A 12,469-nucleotide genomic window follows, 5' to 3' on the forward strand; every position below is an offset into this window, starting at 1 on the left:
AAGACATTTTTCTTCTTTCATGGCTGTTCATGTGTTCTACAACTTGAACTTGTTTCCATCTTAGCAAAATGAGAAAGAATCAAAAGTTTCTTGATCTAAATCTTTTATTCGTACTGGACTGAGAAGGTACTGAATTTGTTATATGACAATCAGTACCTGACAGATGTAACATCTCTTTCTAATGCCCTTTATGCCATGTTTCTTAATGTAAAAAAATAGTATAACAAAGGGAAACAAAATCTGGGACTTTGGTTTCCCTTCTTTTCTTGTTAAAGACGGCGGAAAGCTGAATGACAATTAAATTGTAATTGTAACCTGTTAATTACATCCTGCAGCTAAAGAGAATATAGGGAGAATTTAAAGAAACTTTTAAAAAGAGTCTTACATAGTATTATTATTCCTATATAAAATAATTAACTTTTTAAAGACTGTTGAAATAATTTATCTGTATTTAAAACTAACTGCTTAAAATGTTACATTTGGAACTTTTTTGGCATTAACACGTAAATAAAAATTTTTAAATATGAAAGTCTTTTAAATATTCAATACAATTCAGTATTAAAAAAAAAAACCAAACAAAACAGAAAAATATACATTGTTCACACATAGTATTGTACATGACAGCTGAGCTCCAGAGTGAGCTTTTGAATTTGTCAGACAAGTCATAGCTTAATTGTGGTGAACCACCTGCTTATCCTCTCTCTGCACTCTAAAGATTGTAATGGATCCTTACCATCAATATGTTGTCTTTAATATTACGTACACATACTGTACACAGTGTTTTAATTTCCATCTCTATGCCCAGAATTGTAAATAAATGGTTTTTTCCTAGCATTTAGATCAAAATATTCTTTAGCACATACACAAATATATTTAAGACACACACATTTGACAAGAAACATACCAATTTTGCTCAGCTCAGTTATAGAAAAAATTAACTCATAGATGCAAAATAACATAACTGAGTTGTCACTGTTGTATTTAAAATTTATAATAATCTTATCACCAAATGTTTACAGGTCATGTTAGCAGTAGGCCAGTAAGGATTCTCCTGTCCCTTGGTGTATTTTCATTAATCCTGCCAACCATAAAGGCAGCAGTGTAGGCATGGCACTGGTGTCTAACAGCTACTTTGTCTAATATCTGGTATTCACTGACAGTATTACAAACTCACTGTTAGAGACTTTGGCAGGACTTCACTGAACAGTTTCTGGGTTTTTTTAAGCATAGGCATGTCTGTCACTGATAATTAAGTTTACTGACAAATTGCAAATTGTTTTCTCCATCCTTCTATAAAAACCTCCTGTATTTAGCAAGATAATTTCTACAAATGCTGTAAATAGATTCTGGTGGAAAGAGGGGTACTCTTATGCCTCCTATATTACTCGTGTCATGGTATTGTGATTGCAGTAGCTGCGTCCTAGTGTACAAGGTAGTCCCCAGATGTCTTTATTTCCCCTCGAAAAATTCCAAGAGGACCCCAAAACTTTACAAAGACTAAATGGAACTTTTTGTGTAGCTACTTAGGGGTACTTGCAGAAGGGAAAAATACCAGTGTAAATCAACATTTGCATCAGGAAGCCTAGCCTAGAAACATTACTCAGAACATAAGCACATGCCACATAATATGTGTAGCTATCCACAGCTGAACAAAACTCACATTTCAGGTTTTGGACTCCTATTTTCCTATTCATGTGCAATCTACAAACTAGAAACTATTTGCAGGAATTACTTTGTGGCTAATTCTTAGTAATTGTTCCTGAAAATATAACTTCTTCACAGGTAACTCTAAGACATGGTTTCAAGATGAAATTTTAAGAAGGATTTGAATGCTTTGCTCATGTCTTTGCTGCGTGACATTCTGAATGAACCTTAGGAAGACAGGGTTCTGTGAGAAATATCCTGCCTTTCTTTCACTCATCCTCCCTTTTCTCTAGCATGAAGGTACTTCAGTGAGGTGTTCACTTCCATGATGAACTGTACCTGTAGTGACTCTGGGCTTGGTTTGTATGAAATTTGATTCTTCTGCTCTCAGGGTAGCAGACTCTGAGAAGGAATTGTTTCCTAGGGAGAATAAGCGTTCCAATCACTTTATTTTAATTCAGCATAAGAGATAAACTGAGGACTTGAGTTTACTTCACAGTAAAAACATGGTACAACAACAGGCCTCCATTTGCGTCTCTGAAGACCTCAGCCAAAAAGTTGGGGTTCTGTAGGATAAAGCAAGCAGTCAATGCTAAAATAATCCTCCCCCACATCTTTTACCACTTACATCACTGGTCAGGAATACTGGTGCACCAGCAAGAGACTAATTCTCAGCTGTTCCGTACACATGAAGATTCAGGCCCTGGTATTCTCAGCTCTGCCATTTTCATTAAGCCATCATGTGAAAACTAAGCATATTTTGATGGGAGAATTTCAGAATCAGAAATAAGATAAAGTGATGAACTATTAGTTTTGCCTTTGCAAATGTTTGTCTAGACTGAAGAGAATTTGTATTTAAGTCTTAACCTCTCCTTTGACATATATGCAGTGTCTGTGTTTATATATATATATACACACAGTTCATAGTTTATATTAGACTCAAGAAAGCCTTATTATTCATTAGCGCTCTTTGGATGATAAACTGAGCAGAAAAGGTGCAGTTTTCTTGTAAAGACAGGTTATGGCGACTCAACAGAAGGAAGTCTATGAAAGGTTAAGCATACAACAGATCAAACTCTTAACTTTTTTAATTAAAACCTTGATCTCAGGATTTAACGGCTTCTTTTTGCTTTAGATTCTTCATTTATGCTTTTGCCTGTACAAGACACTGAGTGTCACTTTTCCACACTGAAATATGATTAACAGTAGAGAGACAAGTGTGTGGTTTGGGTTATTTTTTCCTGAGGGTTTTCTGTGAGTTTGGGGTTGTTTTGTTTTTGTTTTGGTTGGTTGGTTTGTTGATTTGGGTTGGGTTTTTTTAACAAGGGAGAATAAAGGCATCCTTCCTTTCTTTTTGATGGTTAAAAAGGTCATCAGTTGAAAGAATGTCTTTCTGGGGAGAAGGAAGAAGTAGCAAACACTGCAAAAATGACTGTGAAGCCTGCGTAAGAATTCAGGCCAAACACGTAGGTCAAATCTAGAAAGATACAGAAGGACAAGTTATGTGGTGTATAATTTTAACTCTCAGGTTTCTGGTATGTCTGTAAAATGCATGGAGGGAGTTAAGGCTCTGACTGGTTATGAGTGAGCTGGAGAGCTACATACCACAACTCAATCAGAAGCAGTAGCTGAAAAGCAAACTATTTCTCCCTTTCTCTCTGCGGTTTCAGCTTCCATTTGGATTTAATCCTCTCCTAAACGAAAGTGTTTACAATTGCTCATTCAAGTAGGACCACCTTCTATCTTTTATAACCAGGCCTGGAAGAAGTGACATTTCTGGCATTGCGTACCTGTTATTTTGTAATAGCCAGTTCAAAAATATGTAAAAGATGGTAGTGCAAATACCCTGTTATTCTGAAGGGACTTCCAGACACTGCATCAGTCCCACAGAAGAGTGGTCAGAGAAGCTGTGCAAAGGCAGCCCAGGGAGAAATCCTTGGCTTTCCTTCTGAAATGGTGCCACTCTTCCAAAATTAACTCAGGACCAGAGGGGGGGGGGCAAAAGAAAGCATAGAATGAGAAGCAGTATACTCATTAAAAACAAGCAAGCAAACAGAAAACCCCACTCTTACTTGCTACATATCATACTTTAGAGAATCAGACTGTAGTTAGGAGTTAAGCAAAATCTTTAGACACAGCCTCTACAAAGTTTGGTGCTGACATTAAAATACCAATTGTACAAATGATTGTGAAGACTGAAAAAGCCATCAAGCAGAGCCGATCCACTACAGAGGCTGCAAACTTCCATTCACTACAAATGGCTTCCTCTTCATCCTGGTCTCTGAATCGATTTGCAATGTACCTGACTTCTTCCAAGATCTTAGCCAAATCTGGGTCACCTTCAGAGGGGTGGCCACTATGCAGCAGGTTTTCTTCATCTGTTGGTGAGCAGGTCATCCTCCCACAGATCACCCCTGAATCAGTGGTAGGTGTGCAGTGAACCCCTTCCAGCCCCCTGAACCCGATGTATAGCATATTCCCATTACTGGATTGCTGGGCACTCAGAGTGTTCATCTCCACACTTGATAGGCTACCTCGACGCTGATAATGTTGACAGGCAGGACGCACTTTATCTTCCCCTGGTCTTTTCATCCTCAGAAACCAAGCACACCAATTGAGAAGGATGATTCTTGTCTGAAAGAAAATTGCTGAGAATAAGCATCTCTTCACATAGCCACTGTCCTTGGGCACTATTGGTATTTTTGCAGCCTGGGTGACTGTTTGGTCCATGATCTCTGCTTAGTCTGTGCAGGAGTTCTAGAAAATAGCACCAGACTTTTCCAGCTGATTAATTTGCCCATCATGGAGGCTGCTTTCTTAATTCTAGTAGTGCTATTGATTGTCTCAGGCTAACTTTTCGCTAATGATGAGGGTCTCTGTAGTGTTGAGTTCTCCTTACACTTGATTAGGAAAATGACAGCCTTTTCCACCTTTACTAGAAACCATGAACTAAAAGAGAACCCACTTACTGAAGAATAGTTACTTTTTAATAGCCTTAATAGTGCTGCTTTTGACTGTGTTCAATAAATTACAATTCTTTCACTCGTATTTATGCTGTAATATAAAATTCACATGACATTACTGTTTGCTGTTAAAACACAGCCATCAAGCTTTACAATGAGTCTCTTCTCGCTTTTGACTGGGTTCAGTAAATTACAATTCTTTCACTTGTATTTATGCTGTAATATAAAATTCACATGACATTACTGTTTGCTGTTAAAACACAGCCATCAAGCAAGACATCAATGAGTCTCTTCTCTTCTCGCGTTGTTTTCATGACAGGTGATTACAGATTCTAGAAAACAGATCTGCACATATCATAAAGAAAAGATCAAAAAATTACTTTGTTTAAAAAAAAAAAAAAGTACTTTGCAAATTTAATCAGTATGTGTCATTTTACTGTTTTCAAATTGCCTTAATCCAGCCTTACAGAAAGTGCAGACAAGCCAGAGACTGTTCCAGTTCAGATGCAAGCTTCTGTTATTTATTTCAATCAGATTTTAAGAGCTCACTCCACTGTTTCTTTTCCAGAGCACTAATGAAATACTGTTGTCTCATACAATGTGCAAATCCTTCACTGTAATTAATATTAAATTTGGTCCATTTATTCTGACTATGGATTGCCACTCAGACTTGATATTATATCCAGGCAAGCATCCCAACCAGAGACAGATCTTATCTTCTTACTCTGTTTACACTATCTGGCTTCACCAAGAAGGATAATATTCATTAGCTGAGGGCTTGATCCAAAATCCACCAGTATCCAAATAATGTTTAATGGTCTTCAGCTCTCAACGCTAAAGCTCCTTCCTCAACCTCAAGTACTTTGTTTTCTCAGGATGTTTGGCTCAGTACTAAACATTTGTCCCTTTTAGGTCATCAAACATACGTATGAAGATATACACCACTGATTCTCTTAATTGAAATTCATTTTAAAGTCACTACCCAGAACAGGTCAGGGAACACCTCATTATCTCTTTTCTGCAGGGTGCTACTCTATGCAATAATACCTCATTGTTCTAGAGAGAAAAAAAGAAAGGTCTTTCCATTTGCAGTGATGCCTGATGCTGCCATGAGCTGGGTGAAGTCAGGAAAAGTGGACAGTTAGCAAATGATGCTCATCAATATTTAGTAATCTAGTATCAGTGTAATGTTCTTTATGAAAACAACCATTCATAGAAGTATATTATGAAAAGAATCATAATGCTTAGAAAAAGACTTTAATTTTTCCTTGCTCTTTACAGATGTTCTTGGCCAGAGATGTAAAGGTGAGGATTTTCAGAGCAAGTTTCAGTTCTGCTTTAACAGCTATCTTTAACAAGTGCTTTTTAGGCTGCTGCTGTTTCCGTACACACAGCAGCTAAATACATAGCAGCCGTGCAGTTGCATCTTGAGGGTGGTGTATTTCATGCATTTAAAATCTCCATCAGCACTTTACTCTTTCCTTCTACTTGTTTTACTTCTGATATTTGCAGCTTATTTGAAAAGCACCTTCATTTACATATTTAGTTTTTATCAAAATCCTGAGTTGCTTCTAGCTGTTATGAGAGAGATTCTGAATATATAAGCATGTTGAGGTATATTCATTCTCTCTCACACACACATGCACTCTAAGAAGCCAACCATACAAAATGTATCAGGACATCTCATTTCTGGTAAAACTACTTTTCAAAACAAAATATTTAGGAAGGATTTATATGTTTTTTAAAGTAAGAATTAAACATAGGACACAATCTGCTATATTGCTTCTTTGATCAGGACATTTGCGCAATTGTTCTCCTGAGACCCCACTTGCAGTAGTGTGTACAGTTCTGGTATCCTCAACATAAGAAGGACATGGAGCTATTGGAGCAAGTCCAGAGGAGGGCCATAATGATGGTAAGGGGGCTGGAGCACCTCCTGTATGATGGGAGGCTGAGAAAGTTGGGGCTGTTCAGCCTGGAGAAGAGAAGGCTGCATGAAAACTTCAGAGCATCATTCCAGTATCTGAAGGGGGCCTACAAGGATGCTGGAGAGGGACTCTTCATCAGGGACTGTAGCGATAGGACAAGGAGGAATGGGTTTAAACTTAAACAGGAAAAATTCAGGTTAGTTGTAAGGAAAAAGTTCTTTACTGTGAGGGTGGTGAGGCACTGGAACAGGTTGCCCAAAGAAGTGGTAAATGCTCCATCCCTGGCAGTGTTCAAGGCCAGGCTGGACAGAGCCTTGGGCAACCTGGTCTAGTGTGAGGTGTCCCTGACCATGGCAGGAGGTCTGGAACTAGATGATCTTAAGGTCCTCTCCAACCCATCTCCAAACTATTCTATGATTCTGTAATGAATGAAAATCAAACCTTACCCATTTAGGCATTTTCCCTCCATCTGGATCATGATGATGGTATTGTAGAACAACAACAGTGACAATAACAGAAAGACCGACAATAATCATAGTGCTGGCAAAATACTGAGCTGCAAAATAAACAGATAATTACAGCAATATACTTCAGCTGATACTGCTTTGTAGCAATAAGGGATGTTTTTATACATGCATACATAGTGTTCTTTTTCTAGTGTAGTGATACACATACTATTTCAGGTACTTATGAGAGATTTCTCAAAACCAGAAAGAACAGCCATTATTTTGAGAGGATAGCCAGTCTCTAGTAATGGCTCTGTGGAACTAAGCACCTGTCTTTTCTGAACAACCTTGAAAAAAAATGTCCTCTAATTTTCTTTCACCAGCATTGTAGAGACTGGCTAGTACTTCTTTTGAAAAGTTTCTCTTTCTGTTTGAGCAGTTACAGTGGGAAGATTTACCCATGGTTAGCTCTGTTTTCCTAATGTCTGACCAATGGTGTCGAAACTGCAACAACTTCTAGAGAAAACCAATTTGCTTATGCTTTCCTACAATACACATAGGTTCTCTATTTTGTTCAGAGGAAAGAGCATGGACATTGTATTGGGGGGATCAAACTCATAAGGGCATCTTATCAGCTGGCTGCATTTCTCTAATTCAGTTGCAGTAGGCCATTGTACAGGTAGTTATTTGCCTTACTGCTGGCCTTCATGCAAAGTCACTGCATCTCATTTGACAAAGACATGAAAGTGAATAAAAGCAGTAGTGAGCTTACCGATTAAGGGCACAGAATCAGATGTTGCTGGCATAATTTCAGCCACAAGTAACATGAAGACAGTGAGAGACAATAAAACTGTTATACCTGAAAGAGAAACATGGCATATAACATTAGATTGATAGCCCGTAATTACAAGGCTATAAGAAGCAGCAAATGAATCTAAAGGAGTGCCCTTTGCAAGATGCATTCCCACTGTTACCCTTGCACCATCACGTTATGGTACTCCTGTCCTTTCTTGTACTACCTCAAGTTCAGGGTAGCAGTACTGTCAAACTAGTACCGATGCTTGCAGAGATGTACATATTTTTAGATCCTTGTAACTGTTCAGCTTTTATCACAATTTGTTAATTAGCTGACGTAAATCAAAGTAATTCTTGCTGCTTGCTTGCTTTAGAAACATGGTGTGATTTTGAGTATTTGAGCATATGACACTTGATTAATTGGCATAGAAGCTACAGGTGGTGGTGCAATACATCATCTTCCTGAAAGATTTGCTGTCTTGGACAGACTTTGATATCTTTTGATATTAGCTGTTGAATTCTGCACTTGGCTATCTGCAAGCAGTCCTTTCTGTTGATTTTTGGAGTTTGACTTCTGTTGCTCGGTGACGAGTGCCCCTCTTTCTGGAATAAGACTTCACTCTTTTCTCAGGACTAGTTGTACTTAATAAGGAGCTATTCATTGTCAGGTGGAAAAGGATTTAGGAATAAAGAATTAATCTTAAAATACGGGGAAGGACTTGATTAGGGAGCCTCTACTCAGTTAAACCACATTCTGGAGAAATGGTCAATTTTGTTTCTACCTTTTAACAGTTACATCCACTTAGGCAAAGCCAGTGCATTTCCAGGTTTGCATGAGGCAAAAAAGAGGCATGAACCTCCGTCTTAAGGATCAAGTACTTAAAGTCATCAGATGTGATTCACAAACCGATGGTTCAGTTTAAATTCACTATTAAAGTTGTATTAGTAGCAGTTAGAATCAGTCATTCTGAGAAGGTATCTTAGGCCCTTAATACAACTTACTATTAAAAGGAAATATTAATAATTCTCTGCTAAAGGTTAAATTGGTCAAATGCATATTTGTAAACTTGAGCTTTTCTCAGTGATTGTTGGGGTTTTCTTCTGTAAATAAATGTCAAAAAAATGAAACGCTGCTTCTTAAGAAAGGTAGCCAGGAACTGCAGCAGGTAGTCATGTTTCCCCATTTTGTAACTTCAGTGTACCCTAAGCTGAGAGCAAGGGTTAAACATCACACAGCTTCACCATCAAAGAGTAAAAATTAGCTCTGTAGCCAGAATACGGCACACAAGGTTTTTCCCTTGCCTACTAAGAGTATTTAAAAAACTTTCAAAAGGGCAACTTCTTTTGGTTTGGTCATATTTACAATATCCTGTTAAGGATTTACCTAGTGAGATCTTTTCTCCTGAGTCTGCTGGAAGCAGAAAAACTAACAAAGCAAGTGCTGATATCAGTACACAAGGAATAAGAAGATTGAGTCCGTAATAGAGAGTCCTACGTCTCATAGTTACTGTGAATGTTACATCCGGGTATGGTTCTTTACAGCATTCATAAAAACTCTCAGTTCTCTTCCCAGGAACTCCTGTGTAGGACAGAAGAGGAAGAAAACCATAAATTAATATGAATAAACTGTATATTATGTAGTGATTGTTTTTAAAAAGGATAAACATTTTTTCTAAATTCTAAGTTTCACTATAGGTAAAACTGCTTTAAGCTTAATTCCCAATCAAGTAATTTTTGTCAGGTAATAAAAGAAAGTTGGCTAAAAGGCACTGAATTCAAGTGGCAGTTTTGTCATCTACTTTTTTAATGTTGATTTTCATCTTATACCTGTTCTCAGTGTCAAATGTCACTAGCTAAGTAATTTATTAATTTAATTTCTATCTTCATTTCCCAATGTATTTCATTAATTTCAGCAGTGGAGATAAGGCTACAATTTCACAGTGTAAATAAGAAATCAAGAGCTTACCTACTAAATCCCACTCTCCATTTGAAATATAGCCAGATATATCTGCTTCTTGCATTTGTAAGTCCAAGGACCAACCTCCATAAGTCCAGGATCCAAACTTCAGGTTACACTTCTGAACGTCAAATGGAAACCAGCGCACATCTATGTAGCATGAGCTTTTAAATATGCCTAGATTGGATTTTAAATAAGAACACTTAATTTAAATGCTTGTTCCACATAATTTCATGTAAATTTTGTAACCAGACCTTGTTCTACGTTTCGCCCTATGTTTTTCACTTGTAAAGCATACTTAATCTCAGTTATGCCTTGACATGTGAATAGCAAAAGTCAGTCACAGAAAAGGAAAAGAACCATTAACATGTTGATGTTATACGCTATTTTTTTAACATTTCCATTTGGCACATGGTAGGAGAATATTTAGAGAGAAGCTCAGGTTTCTAGATACTGTATTTCAGGAAGAAATGAAGCAGAATATTCAATCTGTTTCTCCTATTTCTTTTAATGAATAAAATAAGAAATCCTAAAAAATGTTTTGCTATCTTGTTAGGTTTACACGATCTTGATTTATCGAGGAAAGCTAGTTTCTTTTTTTTTCACTTGTTGAGTCAGGCCCTGACATTTAGCAGCTTTCATAATTGAGTTGAAAAACCCCACCAAAGGAAGATCTTATGAAAAGACAACAGTTAACTGCCTGAAATCCTCTGGGGATCTTAAACGGAAAAAACTGCTTTGTCTGGAAAGCACTTGGCTTTATTGCTGTAGTTTCTAAAATTCAGATTCTAGGATAAGTTAATTCTAATTATGCCAGTTGAGTTTAGGAATTGAAACAGTACTTCACTGCTGATATCAAGTAAATATCAAACACAGACTCTTTTCAGGCTAACAATGTATTGACGAACCACCCAGCAAATCACTTCAAATAGAAGATACATCCAAGATGTTACTAAGCATCTTACTGTAAAGTTAACATGCTAATAGAAGAGCCAGCTAAATTAATTAAATGAATTTTTATTAAGAAGCATTACCACGGCTTTAAGAAACAATGTCTTTTAATATTGAGGGCTTTTATTTTTTATCTTCTTTCATACTTCCACGCTTCTGAAATAGTGCGTTATGACAGAAGAATTCACAGAATTAAAATAAACGTGTGCCTTTTACAATGTTTTTCATACAAAGGTGTTAACCATTTAATTCATAATGCATCTAGGCTTAACTAGATCAGATGATGCTAGCTAGATAAATATCAGAGAATTTATGTCAAATTTGAAACCACACCATACATACAAAGTCCAAGTTATCAAAATTTATGACATGGAAACAGCCTACCTGGTGGCAGATATTGGCAATGTCCTGAAGAATTGACTAAAACATTAGTGTGAAATGTAGCATCAAATCTTTCATCAGCACTAGAACAGAGAAGAAATAAAATGGGTTATATGCTCTTTGAGTGGCTGAAGACTATCTGAGACAAATCCATTCTTCATAAAAGGATTATTTCACCCCCAAAACTTGACAGCTTTTCTCCTGACACCAGTTTTTTGTGGCCTCAGATACTGATAATATTGGATTTGTACCTGACAAACAACTGCAAGTGAAGGTAAGCCACCTCATTGCTGCTTACCTATCCCACTACATTCATTATAGTGCCTGGGTTCTTACTGATTTCCATTGGAAAGTAAGTGCTTTTTAAATACTTCTCAAGCACCTGTGTAGAGAAAACTGTTTTCTCGCTGTCTACATGAAAAGCAGTTAATGACTACATGGATCCTTCAGTGTCTCATCCCACCCCTCTGCATGTGTGAACACTATTACTACGTGGCATACATAAGACAGTTTAATGCAGCTTCAGCCTTCATTGTCTACTTCAGAACTCACAAACTGGGTTCAGCAATAAAAGAAACCACATTAGAGGTGTCAGTGTAGTAGTGCTGGCCAGGACTGGCCCAGTGTGCCTTTTTGAAGTCCCTAGAAAAGAATCATGTTACTTGGAGAGCACTTCAAATTATGAATTGGCAGCTCCTGCCAGGGAGCATCACAGCTGCATCTGACAGTGTGACACAGGAATTTACTAGGCATTAAAATTGTAAGAACTTCTAAATGGGAAAAAAAACATTTTTAAATATTTAGATGATGAAATAAAGACTCCTATGAAAAGTTGAGTTAAGTTTGCTGAATTAAATCACTCTATGAAAGATGTTTAGATTTCTTAGCATTGCAGTGGATGTATACTCAGATAGTATGGTGCCCTCTTTCACGGTTCCCATTTACCACAGCAGGCTTTTATGGTAAGGTATTACAGATTCTGATCTGTACATCTTTGAGAGTTTGGGACCTAGATATTCAAGAAATTGTCAGAGTTATTCAAATTGGTGCCTACATTAAATTGCACAGAACGTATTGGGAAGATTCTAGCAGTGAATGATCATGGAATCTCAAAATTATTTCAGGGACAGCTGTGTTGAGTTCATGCCTGATTATGGATACGGGCTCCCTTCTTGGGCTTTCATTTGTGCAGTGGAGAAGTGAAATAGAAAACAGGCTACTGTATATCGTTGTATTGTTTGTAGTTTCCAAACAGTCACTTTGTAGGGACTGGTTGGCACACAGGGCAAATACAGTGCCAACTGCTCTTGGGCAGGGCAAAGGATGTTGCATGAACCTCAATGTCTGTGCTTCTGTTGACCCAAAAACCTGTGTTGTCTCTAGGCTGATTTGAATATGACAAGT

General features: G+C 37.4%; 1 protein-coding gene across 1 annotated transcript in view; it reads right to left on the reverse strand.

Annotated features, from left to right (window-relative positions):
* Window positions 1-3,759: 3,759 nt before the first annotated feature.
* Window positions 3,760-12,469, reverse strand: part of CHRFAM7A (CHRNA7 (exons 5-10) and FAM7A (exons A-E) fusion) — a gene marked incomplete at both ends in the record, with an annotated part of 38,570 nt that continues 29,860 nt past the window's right edge. Inside the window, 6 exons of the mRNA XM_080626321.1 lie at window positions 3,760-4,278; window positions 6,982-7,091; window positions 7,754-7,840; window positions 9,161-9,355; window positions 9,743-9,910; window positions 11,069-11,148. Coding sequence (XP_080482447.1) covers window positions 3,760-4,278; window positions 6,982-7,091; window positions 7,754-7,840; window positions 9,161-9,355; window positions 9,743-9,910; window positions 11,069-11,148 — 1,159 coding nt within the window. The remainder of the gene's footprint in view (window positions 4,279-6,981; window positions 7,092-7,753; window positions 7,841-9,160; window positions 9,356-9,742; window positions 9,911-11,068; window positions 11,149-12,469) is intronic.

Source organism: Psittacula echo (assembly GCF_963264785.1).
Source record: "Psittacula echo genome assembly, chromosome: 10".
Lineage (NCBI taxonomy): Eukaryota > Metazoa > Chordata > Aves > Psittaciformes > Psittacidae > Psittacula > Psittacula echo.